General features: G+C 42.3%; 1 protein-coding gene across 4 annotated transcripts in view; it reads left to right on the forward strand.

Moving 5' to 3' along the window:
* Positions 1–18977, forward strand: part of uba6 (ubiquitin like modifier activating enzyme 6) — a 138368-nt gene that overhangs the window by 89896 nt on the left and 29495 nt on the right. For all 4 annotated transcript variants that reach the window (XM_061977021.1, XM_061977023.1, XM_061977024.1 and 1 more), the window contains 4 exons: positions 2751–2944; positions 6942–7069; positions 12196–12283; positions 13457–13551. In XM_061977021.1, the coding sequence (XP_061833005.1) occupies positions 2751–2944; positions 6942–7069; positions 12196–12283; positions 13457–13551 (505 nt within the window). The remainder of the gene's footprint in view (positions 1–2750; positions 2945–6941; positions 7070–12195; positions 12284–13456; positions 13552–18977) is intronic.

The following is an 18977-nucleotide window of genomic DNA, read 5'->3' on the forward strand; positions in this document are numbered from 1 at the left end:
TACATTTCCTGACCAAAAAGGTATAGGCCAAAAGCTTATTATGGCTACCCTTTCCACATTCACTTTGTACATGTCAAATAGAGAAAAGAAAACAAAAAAACAAAAACAAGAAATCGATCTTGAGACATAGAAACGCAAGAAAGGACTCTAGAGTGTCTGTCAAAATCATAGTACTGTTAAGCATGTAAATGCATGCATTTACCAATATATACAGTACAGGCCAAAGGTTTGGACACACCTTCTCATTTCAATGCGTTTTCTTGATTGTCACTGAAGGCATCACAACTATGACACCTGTGAAGTGAGAACCATTTCAGGTGACTGCCTCTTGAAGCTCATCGAGAGAATGCCAAGAGTGTGCAAAAAAGGAATTAGAGCAAAGGGTGGCTATTTTGAAGAAACTAGAATACAAAACATGTTTTCAGTTATTTCACCTTTTTTTGTTAAGTACATAAGTCCACATGTGTTCATTCATAGTTTTGATGCCTTCAGTGACAATCTAAAATGTAAATAGTCATGAAAATAAAGAAAACGCATTGATTGAGGAGAAGGTGTGTCCAAACTTTTGGCCTGTACTGTACATGTGTGTGTGCGTGTGTAATATATATATATATATATATATATATATATATATATATATATATATATATATATATATATATATACACACACTTATGTATCAAAATACATTTTGGTATCGAGACAACACTAGTCCGTCCGCAATTACGTCAATGTGGAAATCAAATATGCCCTACGTATTTTATTGAGTTTAGCGATTATTGATTAGGCATACTAGCGCTGTGTCAAAAAGTAGTAACCATGGTGACATCCCAAACTTCTACTAGACATGCTCTCTTTTTTCGCTCATTCGCTCCTCATCTGTTTCACCGTCACAAGCTCCGGAATTTGCATGCACGTTTCGCGGCCCAATTATCGTTGTTTCTCGATTATATTTTAATAATCGTGAGAAGTGTTGCGTCAGACCAGCTCTTCCTCCCAGGGAATCTAAGTTACTGGTCAATCCCAAATTCTTTCGATGACATATATGCTGAGTAAGAAGGACCATCAAGACAGAATTGGAATATTTTCAAGTTTTACTGAAATTTCAGGAGATCAACTTAATCGATACATTCATATCGGCTACTCTAGTTGATCTGACATTCAAACGGAAAAGCCCACTCTTTTCACACAAAGAAAGCCCCCATCTCCCCCGTCAACACTGATAAGGAGAGAGACGTGGAGGTTGTCTTCACATTCCAAGGGTGAAGACACTAACCAGGCATCTGAAATGTCTAAAGAAACTGGTAGAATATCCAAAGGAAAAGTACAAGATACTCTAAACATGGCTATGTAAAAAGAAATACCGTATTTTCCGCACTATAAGGCGCACCTAAAAACCACAAATTTTCTCAAAAGCTGACAGTGCGCCTTATAATCCGGTGCGCCTTATATATGGGTTAATATTAATATTAATTTTCATAAAGTTTCGGTCTCGCAACTACGGTAAACAGCCGCCATCTTTTTTCCCCGTAGAAGAAGAAGAAGCGCGCGGTGCATGCTGGGATATGTGACGTTTCATTTCCATTTGTGTGTTTATGTAAAGACCCCAAAATGGCTCCTATTAAGTGTGTTGTCTGTCTAATTATAAATAATGCAGACGAGGCGTGTTAACTGAGTTCTCAACGTTTACTCACAGCGTGCTCATAACCACATTCTAACTGCCAGCATACAACAACGCTTCTCAGGGCTACCGCGCATGCTCGTCACTATCGTTGCATGCTGGGTAGTGTAGTTGTTATATTTGCTAGCTCATAACATCACATTAAGAGACACGCTTACGCGCTTAATTCAATACTCGCCGTCATTCCGGGTGGATTGACAAAAGACCTCCAGCCGCTAGATATTGGTGTCAACAGGGCATTCGAAGCTAGACTGCTAACTGCGTGGGAACAGTGGATGACAGAAGGCGAACACACGTGACGTTCACCAAGACAGGGAGACAGCGCCAGACGACATACGCCACTATCTGCCAGTGGATCGTAAATGCCTGGGCAGATATTTCGGTCACAACTGTGGTCCGAGCTTTCCGGAAGGCAGGATTCACAGAACTGCTGGACAACAGCGACACTGACTCCGATTACTTCGACGAGACGGAGCCGGCCATTTTGGATCCCACATTTGCCCAACTTTTCAATTCGGACACCGAAGGAGAAGAATTCGAGGGATTTATGAATGAAGAATAGCTTCAGAAAGTGAGCGTTATGTTTATTTTGTGTGTTGTGACATTAACGTTCGAGCAACATTATGTTGCTATTGCTCTGCACTATTTTGAATTTTACTATGTTTGTGATTGCACATTTGCGTACATTTTGGGAGTGAACAGAGTTGTTAGAACGCTGGTTTTTAATATATTATTAAAGTTTGACTGACCTATCTGACTGTTTTTGACATTCCTTTAGCGCAGTTAGATGCGGCTTACAACACGGGGCGGCTTATAGGTGGACAAAGTTTTGAAATATGCCGTTCATTGAAGGTGCGGCTTATAACCCAGGGCGCCTTATGGTGCGGAAAATACGGTAACTCTTAAACACATATGCATCCTCCACAGAAGCCATAATCGAAATAAAAGTTCAATGAATTGTCCAGCCCTAGGACATGGGCATTAGATTGTTTAAAAATGACTCCATTTGCTGGCACCTGCCAAACCCTGCTAAGGAGTCAGAGTGTCTGTGTCCTGCTGCCACGTCTAGAGATGTTACGGATGACGGCGCTGGAGTTCGAGAAGGACGACGACAGCAACGGCCACGTGGACTTCGTCACGTCGGCGTCCGCCCTCAGGGCCAACATGTACTCCATCGAGCCCGCCGACCGCTTCAAGACCAAACGCATCGCCGGCAAGATCATCCCCGCCATCGCCACGGCAACGGCCGGCGTGGCGGGACTGGTAAGGAGAAGCTCGACGATCTGTCAGTCTTAATTTTGTTGACTAAAAATGTTTGCATTCGTTATCGTCAAGTGTTGAATTTGTCAGCAGTTTTTAGTTGAGTTTTTGTCAAAAATGTATTTCAGTTTGAGTCATGTTTTAGTCGTCTAAAGCAGTGGTCCCCAACCACCGGGTCGTGGCGCGGTACCGGTCCGTGGACCGATTTTTTATTTTACAAATCCCGTTTCCATATGAGTTAGGAAATTGTGTTAGATGTAAATATAAACAGAATACAATGATTTGCGAATCCTTTTCAACCCATATTCAATTGAATGCACTATAAAGTGGGACCCATTACCTCCCTGCTTGGCACTCAGCATCAAGGGTTGGAATTGGGGGTTAAATCACCAAAATGATTCCCGGGCGCGGCCACCGCTGCTGCCCGCTGCTCCCCTCGCCTCCCAGGGGGTGATCAAGGGTGATGGGTCAAATGCAGAGAATAATCTCACCACACCTAGACCTACTCAGTGGCCTAGTGGTTAGAGTGTCCGCCCTGAGATCGGTAGGTTGTGAGTTCAAACCCCGGCCGAGTCATACCAAAGACTATAAAAATGGGACCCATTACCTCCCTGCTTGGCACTCAGCATCAAGGGTTGGAATTGGGGGTTAAATCACCAAAATGATTCCCGGGCGCGGCCACCGCTGCTGCCCGCTGCTCCCCTCGCCTCCCAAGGGGTGATCAAGGGTGATGGGTCAAATGCAGAGAATAATCTCGCCACACCTAGTGTGTGTGTGACAATCATTGGTACTTTAACTTTTAACTTTAACTTTAAAGACAAGATATTTGATGTTCAAATTCATAAACTTTTTTTTTTTTGCAAATAATAATTAACTTAGAATTTCACATGGTTGCAACATGTGCCAAAGTAGTTGGGAAAGGGCATGTTCACCACTGTGTTACATGGCCTTTCCTTTTAACAACACTCAGTAAACGTTTGGGAACTGAGGAGACACATTTTTTAAGCTTCTCAGGTAGAATTATTTCCCATTCTTGCTTGATGTACAGCTTAAGTTGTTCAACAGTCCGGGGGTCTCCGTTGTGCTATTTTAGGCTTCATAATGCGCCACACATTTTCAATGGGAGACAGGTCTGGACTACAGGCAGGCCAGTCTAGTACCCGCACTCTTTTACTATGAAGCCATGTTGATTTAACATGTGGCTTGGCATTGTCTTGCTGAAATAAGCAGGGGCGTCCATGGTAACGTTGCCTGGATGGCAACACATGTTGTTCCAAAACCTGTATGTACCTTTCAGATTAATGGCGCCTTCACAGATGTGTAAGTTACCCATGTCTTGGGCACTAATACACCCCCATACCATCACACATGCTGGTTTTTACACTTTGCGCCTATAACAATCCGGATGGTTCTTTTCCTCTTTGGTCCGGAGGACACGACGTCCACAGTTTCCAAAAACAATTTGAAATGTGGACTCGTCAGACTACAGAACACTTTTCCACTTTGTATCAGTCCATCTTAGATGAGCTCAGGCCCAGCGAAGCCGACGGCGTTTCTGGGTGTTGTTGATAAACGGTTGTCGCCTTGCAAAAGAGAGTTTTAACTTGCACTTACAGATGTAGCAACCAACTGTAGTTACTAACATTGGGTTTCTGAAGTGTTCCTGAGCCCATGTGGTGATATCCTTTACACACTGATGTCGCTTGTTGATGCAGTACAGCCTGAGGGATTGAAGGTCACGGGCTTAGCTGCTTACGTGCAGTGATTTCTCCAGATTCTCTGAACCCTTTGATGTTATTATGGACTGTAGATGGTGAAATCCCTAAATTCCTTGCAATAGCTGGTTGAGAAAGTTTTTTCTTAAACTGTTCAACAATTTGCTCACGCATTTGTTGACAAAGTGGTGACCCTCGCCCCATCATTGTTTGTGAATGACTGAGCATGGAATCTACTTTTATACCCAATCATGGCACCCACCTGTTCCCAATTTGCCTGTTCACCTGTGGGATGTTCCAAATAAGTGTTTGATGAGCATTCCTCAACTTTATCAGTATTTATTGCCACTGTTCCCAACTTCTTTGTCACGTGTTGCTGGCATCAAATTCTAAAGTTGATTACCGGTATTTGGAAAAAAAAAAAATGTTTATCAGTTTGAACATCAAATATGTTGTCTTTGTAGCATATTCAACTGAATATGGGTTGAAAATGATTTGCAAATCATTGTATTCCGTTTATATTTACATCTAACACAATTTCCCAACTCATATGGAAACAGGGTTTGTATTAAATCAACATAAAAACACAATATATACATTATATATTAATATAGATCAATACAGTCTGCAGGGATACAGTCCGTAAGCACACATGATTGTATTTCTTTATGAACAAAAAAAAATACCCCCCCGCCCCCGGGTCCGTGGGACAAATTTTCAAGCGTTGACAAAAAGGTTGGGGACCACTGGTCTAAAGCAGTGGTCCCCAACCTTTTTTTCACCACGGACCGGTTTAATGTAGGCATTATTTTCAGGGACCAGCTTTCCACTTGTGCCAGATAATCACAGCAAGAATAAGTGCATGAAATATACAAGTCACTATAACGCTGAATTAGTGGGAGCCCTGGGAGTGTTTCTTTGCAATGAAATGCAGATGGAAATCAGCCTTTGGCTACAATCTGTCACTTTTCTATCTGATATGTTCATTAATGTGCATAGCATCAACTCACAAAGTTATAACAAATGGCAACTTCCTATGAGGAGTTTTATTGTACATCTATAAACAAGCTCATTGGTGTGTCTCGTGCACAGGTGCCAAACTCAAGGCCCGCGGGCCTTGCATGGCCCGCTAAAGCCTGGAAATAATACTTTCTTATTTTCTTACTAAAGGTATTAGGTTTTTTTGTTGTAGTTTGACAGGGAAAAAACTAGTGTCCAATATTGCAACAAATATTATATTATTTGTTGGCCAAAATCCAAAAAAACACTTAAATATCTGCTTAACTTATGATTTCGAGTTATCCATCAAATTGTACACTATAAAAATGACCAATAGATTTTACTGTAAAATTTAGGGAGTTTTTTTTTTTTTTTACAGCATTTTACTGTAATTTGAAACAAAACGACCAATGTTTGTTTTTTTACAGTAAAATTATGTCGACTGAGCAGTCAGTTTTTTGTTTTTTTTTACTGTAAAATCCACAGTTGATGATTTTATGGTGCCACATTTTATTATAGTAAAAAACTGGCAGCTAAGATGACAAAATAAAATTAAACAGAAGCACTGTATTTCTATTTCCGTTATGTTGTAAAAAATAATAATGCCTTGTGTGGGCTCTGTACCGCGGATGTCGTTGTGGCTTGTGCAGCCCTTTGAGACACTTGTGATTTAGGGCTGTATAAATAAACATTGATTGATTGATTGATAATGAAAAAAGAAAAACCATATATTTTACAGTAAAAGTCTGGCAACTAAGCTGCCAGTTTTTTTCTGTAAAAACTGTGGTAAACGTAAATAAATTTAAAAAAAAAAGTTTTTAATTCATAGGCAAATTCATTAATTATTTACTGTTACAAGCGGCCCTCTGCTGGCAGCCATGACTGCGGCGTGGCCCCCAATGAAAACAAGTTTGACACCCCTGGTCTAGTGGGACAGGCCAAAGTTAAGTCGGAGAAAATGCAGTCTTTTATAAATTATTTAATGTTTCTCTACGGCCCGGTAGCAAATGCGTCACGGACCGGACCGGTGGTTGGGGACCACTGGTCTAAAGTGTTTTGGTTTAGTCAAGTCAATTTCACATTTTAGTCGACTCAACAGTAAATGTTGCATGAAGGTTAACGCATCTTTGAATAACCACTTTTATTGAAGCGCTTCTCAAAAACAAAATTCACAACATGACCTGTCATAGTCTGGGAAAATAGGTCGTCGGCGTTTACGAAGACACATTTTTAGTCAAGAAAATGAAGACTGCAAATACATGAAGGATTGTTGGCCTTGGTGTTAGGTGGCGCTGGAGCTGATCAAGATCGCTGGAGGCTACGGCTTTGAGTCTTTGAAGAACTGCTTTTTCAACTTGGCCCTTCCTGTGGTGGTGTTTACTGAGCCTGCTCCCGTTAAGCGGACACTCATCAGGTACCAACAGCAAGTACACTTTTCAAGGGTGTAACGGTACACAAACATTTTGGTTCGGTACGTACCTCGGTTTAGAGCAGGGGTGCTCACACTTTTTCTGCAGACGAGCTACTTTTCAATTGATCAAGTCGTGGAGATATACCTCATTCATACAGTGGGGCAAAAAAGTATTTAGTCAGCCACCAATTGTGCAAGTTCTCCCACTTAAAATGATGACAGAGGTCTGTAATTTTCATCATAGGTACACTTCAACTGTGAGAGACAGAATGTGAAAAAAAAATCCAGGAATTCACATTGTAGGAATTTTAAAGAATTTATTTGTAAATTATGGTGGAAAATAAGTATTTGGTCACTTCAAACAAGGAAGATCTCTGGCTCTCACAGACCTGTAACTTTTTCTTTAAGAAGCTCTTCTGTCCTCCACTCGCTACCTGTATTAATGGCACCTGTTTGAACTCGTTATCTGTATAAAAGACACCTGTCCACAGCCTCAAACAGTCAAACTCCAAACTCCACTATGGCCAAGACCAAAGAGCTGTCGAAGGACACCAGGAAAAGAATTGTAGACCTGCACCAGACTGTGAAGAGTGAATCTACAATAGGCAAGCGGCTTGGTGTGAAAAAATCAACTGTAGGAGCAATTATCAGAAAATTGAATACATACAAGACCACTGATAATCTCCCTCGATCTGGGGCTCCACACAAGATCTCATCCCGTGGGGTAAAAATTATCATGAGAACGGTGAGTAAAAATCCCAGAACCACACGGGGGGACCTGGTGAATGACCTGCAGAGAGCTGGGACCAAAGTAACAAAGGTTACCATCAGTAACACACTACGCCGACAGGGAATCCAATCCTGCAGTGCCAGACGTGTCCCCCTGCTTAAGCCAGTGCATGTCCAGGCCCGTCTGAAGTTTGCCAGAGAGCACATGGATGATACAGCAGAGGATTGGGAGAATGTCATGTGGTCAGATAAAACCAAAATAGAACTTTTTGGTATAAACTCAACCCGTCGTGTTTGGAGGAAGAAGAATACTGAGTTGCATCTCAAGAACACCATACCTACTGTGAAGCATGGGGGTGGAAACATCATGCTTTGCGGCTGTTTTTCTGCTAAGGGGACAGGCCGACTGATCCGTGTTAAGGAAAGAATGAATGGGGCCATGTATCGTGAGATTTTGAGCCAAAACCTCCTTCCATCAGTGAGCGCTTTGAAGATGAAAGCTTCCAGCATGACAATGATCCCAAACACATCGCCCGGGCAACGAAGGAGTGGCTCCGTAAGAAGCATTTGAAAGTCCTGGAATGGCCTAGCCAGTCTCCAGACCTCAATCCCATAGAAAATCTGTGGAGGGAGTTGAAAGTCCGTGTTGCTCGGCGACAGCCCCAAAACATCACTGCTCTCGAGAAGATCTGCATGGAGGAATGGGCCAAAATACCAGCTACTGTGTGTGCAAACCTGGTAAAGACCTATAGTAATTGTTTGACCTCTGTTATTGCCAACAAAGGTTATATTACAAAGTATTGAGTTGAATTTTTGTTATTGACCAAATACTTATTTTCCGCCATAATTTACAAATAAATTCTTTAAAAATCCTACAATGTGAATTCCTGGATTTTTTTTTCACATTCTGTCTCTCACAGTTGAAGTGTACCTATGATGAAAATTACAGACCTCTGTCATCATTTTAAGTGGGAGAACTTGCACAATTGGTGGCTGACTAAATACTTTTTTGCCCCACTGTATATATAATTTATATTTACTTATTTATGAAATATATGTTTTTGTTAACAAGTTAAAGGTGTGTAATGATAATGCAAGCATGTTTAACACATATAGTTAATATTGTTAACAAGTTAAAGGTATTTAAAGATAATGCAAGCATGTTTAACACATATAGTTAATATTGTTAACAAAATAAAGGTGTTTGATGATAATACAAGCATGTTTAACACATAGTTAATATTGTTAATAAATTAAAGGTGTTTAATGATAATACAATAATGTTTAATACATATAGTTAATATTGTTAACAACTTAAAGGTGTTTAAAGATAATACAAGCATGTTTAACACATATAGTTAATATTGTTAACAAGTTAAAGGTGTTTAAAGATAATACAAGCATGTTTAACACATATAGATTCCTTTCTTTCTCCTTTCTTTCATGAAGACAAGAATACAAGTTGGTGTATTACCTGATTCTGATGACTTGCATTGATTGGAATCAGACAGTGGTGCTGATACGTCCGCATTTTCGAATGGAGGAGAAAAAAAGTCCTCCTTTCTGTTCAATACCACATGAAAGTGGTTGGTTTTTGGCATCTTATTTGTCCAGCTTCCGTACTCCTTTGTATACACTTTACAAGAAATACATTGTCGGCAAACTCCGTAGCTTGCTAGCTTGTGCACGCCAGCTTTCTGAGAGTGTTATTTTGTTAGCGCAACTGTGCAGTCGGTCTTTGGAGTTTTGACGACAGGTACGGCGCCAGAGTCTGTTGAAATAAAGTGTTTCTCGCCTTCCAGTCGGTAATTTGAATGAGCTGGCAGCAGTCCGCGTCATTTCAGAAGACCCTCGGGTGCCGTGAATGTCAATCAAGTGACGAAAGTGACGTCATAGTGAAGATTTATGATCGCTCATTTTTAGGACTATTTTTTTAATGCCTGGCTGGTGATCGACTGACACACCCTCCGAGATCCCTGGTTTAGAGGTCACGGTTCGGTTCATTTTCGGTACAGTAAGAAAACAACAAAATATACATTTTTTTGGTTATTTATTTACCAAATTTGTAAACAATGACTTTATCCTTTTAACATTGGGAACACTATAATAATTCTGCCCAAAAATACGAATAGCTGTGTGTGTGACGGATGTGAGCCTGCTGATCAGTGCAACAGCAGGCAGTCATGAATGCTAAGGATAACAATAACATACATATACACACAGGGTCCATTGCCAGGGTTCATGTGGTCAACATATATCAAATAAAAACTAAATAAGATAAGGCTCAGAATGGTTTCTTAACAAAACCTTTCTACATATAAAGTGCTTTTTTTGATTGATTGATTGAGACTTTTATTAGTAGATTGCACAGTACAGTACATATTCCGTACAATTGACCACTAAATGGTAACACCCCAATAAGTTTTTCAACTTGTTTAAGTCGGGGTCCACGTTAATCAACATTAAACTGCCTCAAGTTGTTGCTCAGATTAAATAAAATGAAAAAACTTTTCTTCTACATATAAAAAGTCAAGTCAACTCAGCCTCAGATTAACTTTTCTTCCCCCCCCCCCAGCCTTTAACCCTGGTGACTTTCACTCAATCTTCATGTTTTTTGCCAGAAAAATCAGTTAATCCACATTGTCTGCAGAAAGACGAAGTGCGTCAAAATCTAGTTTTTAAAGGGGAACATTATCACAATTTCAGAAGGGTTAAAACCATTAAAAATCAGTTCCCAGTGGCTTATTTTATTTTTCGAAGTTTTTTTCAAAATTTTACCCACCACGCAATATCCCTAAAAAAGCTTCAAAGTGCCTGATTTTAACCATCGTTATATACACCCGTCCATTTTCCTGTGACGTTACATAGTGATGCCGATACAAACAAACATGGCGGATAGAACAGCAAATTATAGCGACATTAGCTCGGATTCAGACTCGGGTTTAAGCGATTCAACAGATTAAGCATGTATTGAAACGGATGGTTGCAGTGTGGAGGCAGGTAGCGAAAACGAAATTGAAAAAGAAACTGAAGCTATTGAGCCATATCGGTTTGAACCGTATGCAAGCGAAACCGACGAAAACGACACGACAGCCAGCGACACGGGAGAAAGCAAGGACGAATTCGGCGATCGCCTTCTAACCAACGATTGGTATGTGTTTGTTTGGCATTAAAGGAAACTAACAACTATGAACTAGGTTTACAGCATATGAAATACATTTGGCAACAACATGCACTTTGAGAGTGCAGACAGCCCAGTTTTCATCAATTAATATATTCTGTAGACATACCCTCATCCGCACTCTTTTCCTGAAAGCTGATCTGTCCAGTCCAGTTGGAAATGCATCTGCTTTGAGTGTCGCAGGATATCCACACATTCTTGCCATCTCTGTCGTAGCATAGCTTTCGTCGGTAAAGTGTGCGGAACAAACGTCCATTTCTTGCCACTTTAGCATCTTTGGGCCACTGGTGCAACTTGAATCCGTCCCTGTTCGTGTTGTTACACCCTCCGACAACACACCGACGAGGCATGATGTCTCCAAGGTACGGAAAACAGTCGAAAAAAACGGAAAATAACAGAGCTGATTTGACTCGGTGTTTGTAATGTGTTTTAGAAAATGGCGGATTGCTTCCCGATGTTTCGCTCCGAGAGCGAATAATAGAAAGGCGTTTAATTCGCCAAAATTTACCCATTTAGAGTTCGGAAATTGGTTAAAAAAATATATGGTCTTTTTTCTGCAACATCAAGGTATATATTGACGCTTACATAGGTCTGGTGATAATGTTCCCCTTTAAGACCTTCAGTATATCAGTATGTGGAATTAAAGTATGGAATGGATTAAGCAAAGCAATCAAACAATGTACTAATATGATCCACTTCAAGAAACTCTTCAAACTTAAAGTGTTTACAAAGTACAAAGAAGAAGAACCATGATAAACATTCTCAATTTATTTCATCCATCCATTCGTTCATTCATTCATTCTCAAAATAATCTTACTCATCTCATCATATGAAATATAACTTACTTCACCAATTATTATTTAATTGTTTATTTATAAATAAAAACTGAACAGATGTTTATTGGGATAAGGTAACATGTGTTCAGTATTTTAACATAAAAGTGTTTGATTGTGAGGCATTAAAAGCCACAAAATGCAAGGGGTCCATCAGACCCACATGTACATTACACAAGGGTTAAAAGAATGTAAAAGGTGTTATTTCATGTCCAGGCTCTCATAATGCTGAAAAAAGTAATTAGAAGGTCATAAACATGTTTTTAATGCTCTAGTTGTGAAAATATTAGATTTTTAATTAATGATTCCCACTTTGCGGAAATTCACTCAATTAACAGCGATAAACGAGCGATGAGTGTAATGTTGAAACATGTCGTCTATTTCAGAGACGACATTTACTTCTCCATCTGGGACTGCTGGACCATCACCGGCCACCAGGACTTCACCCTGTCAGACTTCATAAATGCAGTCAGGGTGAGGAACACTTCTTCTATAATGTCCTTTTTTCACCTTCCCTTCCTCCTCCCCGATCTTCTACTTTGCTTCCTTGTTTTGCCTCGTCCTAACTTTCTTGGAGCCTGTTTTTGCACTGCTCTCCACAATCTAAACTGATCAACTGGTCTCTCAACAAAATGGACAAGATCTTCTCGAGGAGAAGCTTGGGTTCGGGGGAACTGGTCTGTCCTGTTTAATAGTAGTTGCTAGACTCCTGGTCGTGTCCCTAGTGATTCGTCCAGTCGAGGATGTTGAAGATATTTATCTATTAGGAATCATGATAACAGGACATCTGCTGATTGGAGTAAGTGTTGCCCTGGTGTGTCGACGAGTTTGAAGATTCTGGCAGCCGTGCAAGGTACCCTCAAGGTGCCACAAATGACTGAAGGATGGGCACTTAGACTTTTGTGATTTTGGACTAAATCGCAAACTGGACATAATCTTGGATATGCTATCTGCTCTGCATGGCATAGTATGATGAATTTGGAAGACCGGAAATAGACAGAGTGAAAAGTTGACATTTGTTTTCGCCGGCTCAAACTTAAACATTCTAATCTGGATTGTTTTCCCTGGCTGTAATGCCGTGCATAGTCCTTGCTTGAAAATTCTCCCAAAAAGGACAGAAGACGCTACAAGCTCCTCACCTGACACACACCTGTTTGTTGACTTACTGCGTTATTGCGATAAAACTCCACCAAGGTCACGGAACAAGGATAGGATTCGCCCATGCATGGGATTCGCCTCACGCCACACCTCAGGGGTATTTTACACACGTAAAATACCCCTGGGGTGTGGCGTGAGGTGAATCCCATGCTTCACCCCACGTGGCACGACAAAAAACGAAGCAGCGCCCCTGGTGGCGGCTGCTTCAGGCTGGATGCCCGCGTAGCGAGTCTTATGTCATGACACGTATATACAGTATGTGCTTTGCTCAAGGTGTTTTCCTGGTCTCAAACTAAACCCTCCCCCAGGTGTTTAATTTGGGACTACCTATTTTTCTCCTCCATGTTTACCTTTTCTCCAACGTGGCGACCTGACCCGTGTTCCTATTTAGTCCACCCCGTAACTGTACATCCGTTCTTGGACGTGTTTTTACTGAAAATGTAATAACTTTGTTGTATTTAAGTTCCGTCCATTTCTGTTGTATTTCAGGAGAAGTACGGAATTGAACCCACGATGGTGGTCCATGGTGTGAAGATGATCTTCGTGCCGGTTATACCAGGACACACCAAGAGACTTAAACTGACGTAAGTCATTTATTAGTCTTAATTATGGATTACAATTTGGGGCATATTATTATTGCTCATACTTTAAACTTTATTATTCTTGTTCCGCACGTTTCTCTTACGTCCACTACGAGACAAACCGGCCAACGAACCCCCACATATGTTATACCATCGGAAAGGTCTTGTTTTGTGCCGATGGTGGAAATCTAAATTGGGAACATTTCGTGTTACCAAGGCAGCGCTATTCACGAACAACCCCAAAAATGGGCCGATTTAATGGGTACGCACCTTTTGTCTAATACGAGTCGAACCGGCCAACGAACCCCCACATATGTTATAACGTCGGAAAGGTCTCGTTCGCGCCGACGAGCGTATTTTAAGTTGCGAACATTTCGTTCTACCATGGCGACGCTATTCATGAATAAACAAAAAAAATGGGCCAATTGAATGGGGACGCACCTTTTATAATGGCGAACCCTTTCGTTTAATACGAGTCAAACTGGCCAACAAACCCCCACATATGTTATACCGTTGGAAAGGTCTTGTTCGCGCCGATGGGCGTATTTTAAGTTGCGAACATTTTGTTGTACCATGGCGACGCTATTCATGAATAAACAAAAAATGGGCCAATTGAATGGGGACGCACCTTTATAATGGCGAACCCTTTCGTTTAATACGAGACGAACCGGCCAACGAACCCCTGCATATGTTATACCGTCTGAAAGGTCTCGTTTTGTGCCGATGGTGGAAATCTAAATTGGGAACATTTCGTGTTACCATGGCAGCGCTATTCACGAACAACCCCAAAAATGGGCCGATTTAATGGGTACGCACTTTTTGTCTAATACGAGTCGAACCGGCCAACTAACCCCCACATATGTTATACCGTCGGAAAGGTCTCGTTCGCGCCGACGGGGGTATTTTAAGTTGCAAACATTTCGTTCTACCATGGCGACGCTATTCACAAATAAACAAAAAAAATGGGCCAATTGAATGGGGACGCACCTTTATAATGGCGAACCCTTTCGTCTAATACGAGTCGAACCGGCCAACAAACCCCCACTTATGTTATACCGTCGGAAAGGTCTTGTTCGCGCCGATGGCGGAAATCCAAATTGGGAACATTTTGTGTTACCATGGCAGCGCTATTCACGAACAACCCAAAAAATGGGCCGATTTAATGGGTACGCACCTTTTGTCTAATACGAGTCGAACCGGCCAACGAACCCCCACATATGTTATACCGTGGGAAAGGTCTCGTTCGCGCCGACGGGCGTATTTTAAGTTGCGAACATTTCGTTCTACCATGGCGACGCTATTCACGAATAAACAAAAAAAATGGGCCAATTGAATGGGAACGCACCTTTATAAAGGCGAACCCTTTCGTCTAATACGAGTCGAACCGGCCAACGAACCCCCACATATGTTATACCGTCAGAAAGGTCTCGTTCGGGCCGATGGCGGAAATCCAAATTGGGAACATTTTGTGTTACCATGGCAGCGCTATTCACGAACAACCCAAAAAATGGGCCGATTTAATGGGTACGCACCTTTTGTCTAATACGAGTCGAACCAGCCAACGAACCCCCACATATGTTATACCGTCGGAAAGATCTCGTTCGCGCCAACGGGCGTATTTTAAGTTGCAAACATTTCGTTCTACCATGGCGACGCTATTCACGAATAAACAAAAAAAATGGGCCAATTGAATGGGGACGCACCTTTATAATGGCGAACCCTTTCGTTTAATATGAGTCGAACCGGCCAACAAACCCCCACATATGTTATACCGTTGGAAAGGTCTCGTTCGCGCCGATGGCGGTAATCTAAATTGGGAACATTTTGTGTTACCATGGCAGCGCTATTCACGAACAACCCAAAAAATGGGCCAATTTAATGGGTACGCACCTTTTGTCTATTGCGAGACAAACCGGCCAACCAACGCCACATATGTTATACCGTCGGAAAGGTCTCGTTCGCGCCGATGGCGGGAATCTAAATTGGGAACATTTTGTGTTACCATGGCGATGCTATTCACGAATAAACAAAAAAAATGGGCCAATTGAATGGGGACGCACCTTTATAATGGCCAACCCTTTCGTTTAATACGAGTCGAACCGGCCAACGAACCCTCACATATGTTATACCGTTGGAAAGGTCTCGTTCGCGCCGATGGCGGTAATCTAAATTGGGAACATTTTGTGTTACCATGGCAGCGCTATTCACGAACAACCCAAAAAATGGGCCAATTTAATGGGTACGCACCTTTTGTCTATTGCGAGACAAACCGGCCAACCAACGCCACATATGTTATACCGTCGGAAAGGTCTCGTTCGCGCCGATGGCGGATTTCTAAATTGGGAACATTTTGTGTTACCATGGCGATGCTATTCACGAATAAACAATAAAAATGGGCCAATTGAATGGGGACGCACCTTTATAATGGCCAACCCTTTCGTTTAATACGAGTCGAACCGGCCAACGAACCCTCACATATGTTATACCGTCGGAAAGGTCTCGTTCGCGCCGATGGCGGTAATCTAAATTGGGAACATTTTGTGTTACCATGGCAGCACTATTCACGAACAACCCAAAAAATGGTCCGATTTAATGGGTACGCACCTTTTGTCTAATACGAGTCGAACCGGCCAACGAACCCCCACATATGTTATACCGTGGGAAAGGTCTCGTTCGCGCCGACGGGCGTATTTTAAGTTGCGAACATTTCGTTCTACCATGGCGATGCTATTCACGAATAAACAAAAAAAATGGGCCAATTGAATGGGAACGTACCTTTATAATGGTGAACCTTTTCGTTTAATACGAGTCGAACCGGCCAACGAACCCCCACATATGTTATACCGTGGGAAAGGTCTCGTTCGCGCCGACGGGCGTATTTTAAGTTGCGAACATTTCGTTCTACCATGGCGACGCTATTCACGAATAAACAAAAAAAATGGGCCAATTGAATGGGAACGCACCTTTATAATGGCGAACCCTTTCGTCTAATACGAGTCGAACCGGCCAACGAACCCCCACATATGTTATACCGTCAGAAAGGTCTCGTTCGCGCCGATGGCGGAAATCCAAATTGGGAACATTTTGTGTTACCATGGCAGCGCTATTCACGAACAACCCAAAAAATGGGCCGATTTAATGGGTACGCACCTTTTGTCTAATACGAGTCGAACCAGCCAACGAACCCCCACATATGTTATACCGTCGGAAAGGTCTTGTTCGCGCCGATGGCGGAAATCTAAATTGGGAACATTTCGTGTAACCATGGCAACGCTATTAACGAACAACCCAAAAAATGGGCCCATTTAATGGGGACGCACCTTTTGTCTAATACGAGTCGAACCGGCCAACGAACCCCCACATATGTTATACCGTCGGAAAGGTCTCGTTCGCGCCGACAAGCGTATTTTAAGTTGCGAACATTTCGTTCTACCATGGCAACGCTATTCACGAATAAACAAAAAAAATGGGCCAATTGAATGGGGACGCACCTTTATAATGGCGAACCCTTTCGTTTAATACGAGTCGAACCGGCCAACAAACCCCCACATATGTTATACCGTCGGAAAGGTCTTGTTCGCGCCGACAAGCGTATTTTAAGTTGCGAACATTTCGTTCTACCATGGCAACGCTATTCACGAATAAACAAAAAAAATGGGCCAATTGAATGGGGACGCACCTTTATAATGGCGAACCCTTTCGTTTAATACGAGTCGAACCGGCCAACAAACCCCCACATATGTTATACCGTCGGAAAGGTCTTGTTCGCGCCGATGGCGGAAATCTAAATTGGGAACATTTCGTGTAACCATGGCAACGCTATTCACGGACAACCCCAAAAATGGGCCGATTTAATGGGTACGCACCTTTTGTCTAATACGAGTCGAACCGGCCAACGAACCCCCACATATGTTATACCGTCGGAAAGGTCTCGTTCGCGCCGACGGGCGTATTTTAAGTTGCGGACATTTCGTTCTACCATGGCGACGCTATTCACGAATAAACAAAAAAAATGGGCCAATTGAATGGGGACGCACCTTTTAGAATGGCCAACCCTTTCGTCTAATACGAGACGAACCGGCCAACAAACCCCCACATATGTTATACCGTCGGAAAGGTCTCGTTCGCGCCGATGGCGGAAATCCAAATTGGGAACATTTTGTGTTACCATGGCAGCGCTATTCACGAACAACCCCAAAAATGGGCCGATTTAATGGGTACGCACCTTTTGTCTAATACGAGTCGAACCGGCCAACGAACCCCCACATATGTTATACCGTGGGAAAGGTCTCGTTTGCGCCGACGGGCGTATTTTAAGTTGCGAACATTTCGTTCTACCATGGCGATGCTATTCACGAATAAACAAAAAAAATGGGCCAATTGAATGGGAACGCACCTTTATAATGGTGAACCCTTTCGTTTAATACGAGTCGAACCGGCCAACGAACCCCCACATATGTTATACCGTGGGAAAGGTCTCGTTCGCGCCGACGGGCGTATTTTAAGTTGCGAACATTTCGTTCTACCATGGCGACGCTATTCACGAATAAACCAAAAAAATGGGCCAATTGAATGGGAACGCACCTTTATAATGGCGGACCCTTTCGTCTAATACGAGTCGAACCGGCCAACGAACCCCCACATATGTTATACCGTCAGAAAGGTCTCGTTCGCGCCGATGGCGGAAATCCAAATTGGGAACATTTTGTGTTACCATGGCAGCGCTATTCACGAACAACCCAAAAAATGGGCCGATTTAATGGGTACGCACCTTTTGTCTAATACGAGTCGAACCAGCCAACGAACCCCCACATATGTTATACCGTCGGAAAGATCTCGTTCGCGCCGACGGGCGTATTTTAAGTTGCAAACATTTCGTTCTACCATGGCGACGCTATTCACGAATAAACAAAAAAAATGGGCCAATTGAATGGGGACGCACCTTTATAATGGCGAACCCTTTCGTTTAATATGAGTCGAACCGGCCAACAAACCCCCACATATGTTATACCGTTGGAAAGGTCTCGTTCGCACCGATGGCGGTAATCTAAATTGGGAACATTTTGTGTTACCATGGCAGCGCTATTCACGAACAACCCAAAAAATGGGCCAATTTAATGGGTACGCACATTTTGTCTATTGCGAGAGAAACCGGCCAACCAACGCCACATATGTTATACCGTCGGAAAGGTCTCGTTCGTGCCGATGGCGGATTTCTAAATTGGGAACATTTTGTGTTACCATGGCGATGCTATTCACAAATAAACAAAAAAAATGGGCCAATTGAATGGGGACGCACCTTTATAATGGCCTACCCTTTCGTTTAATACGAGTCGAACCGGCCAACGAACCCTCACATATGTTATATCGTCGGAAAGGTCTCGTTCGCGCCGATGGCGGAAATCTAAATTGGGAACATTTTGTGTTAC

This window comes from Nerophis lumbriciformis, linkage group LG16 (assembly GCF_033978685.3).
Source record: "Nerophis lumbriciformis linkage group LG16, RoL_Nlum_v2.1, whole genome shotgun sequence".
Classification (NCBI taxonomy): Eukaryota; Metazoa; Chordata; class Actinopteri; order Syngnathiformes; family Syngnathidae; genus Nerophis; species Nerophis lumbriciformis.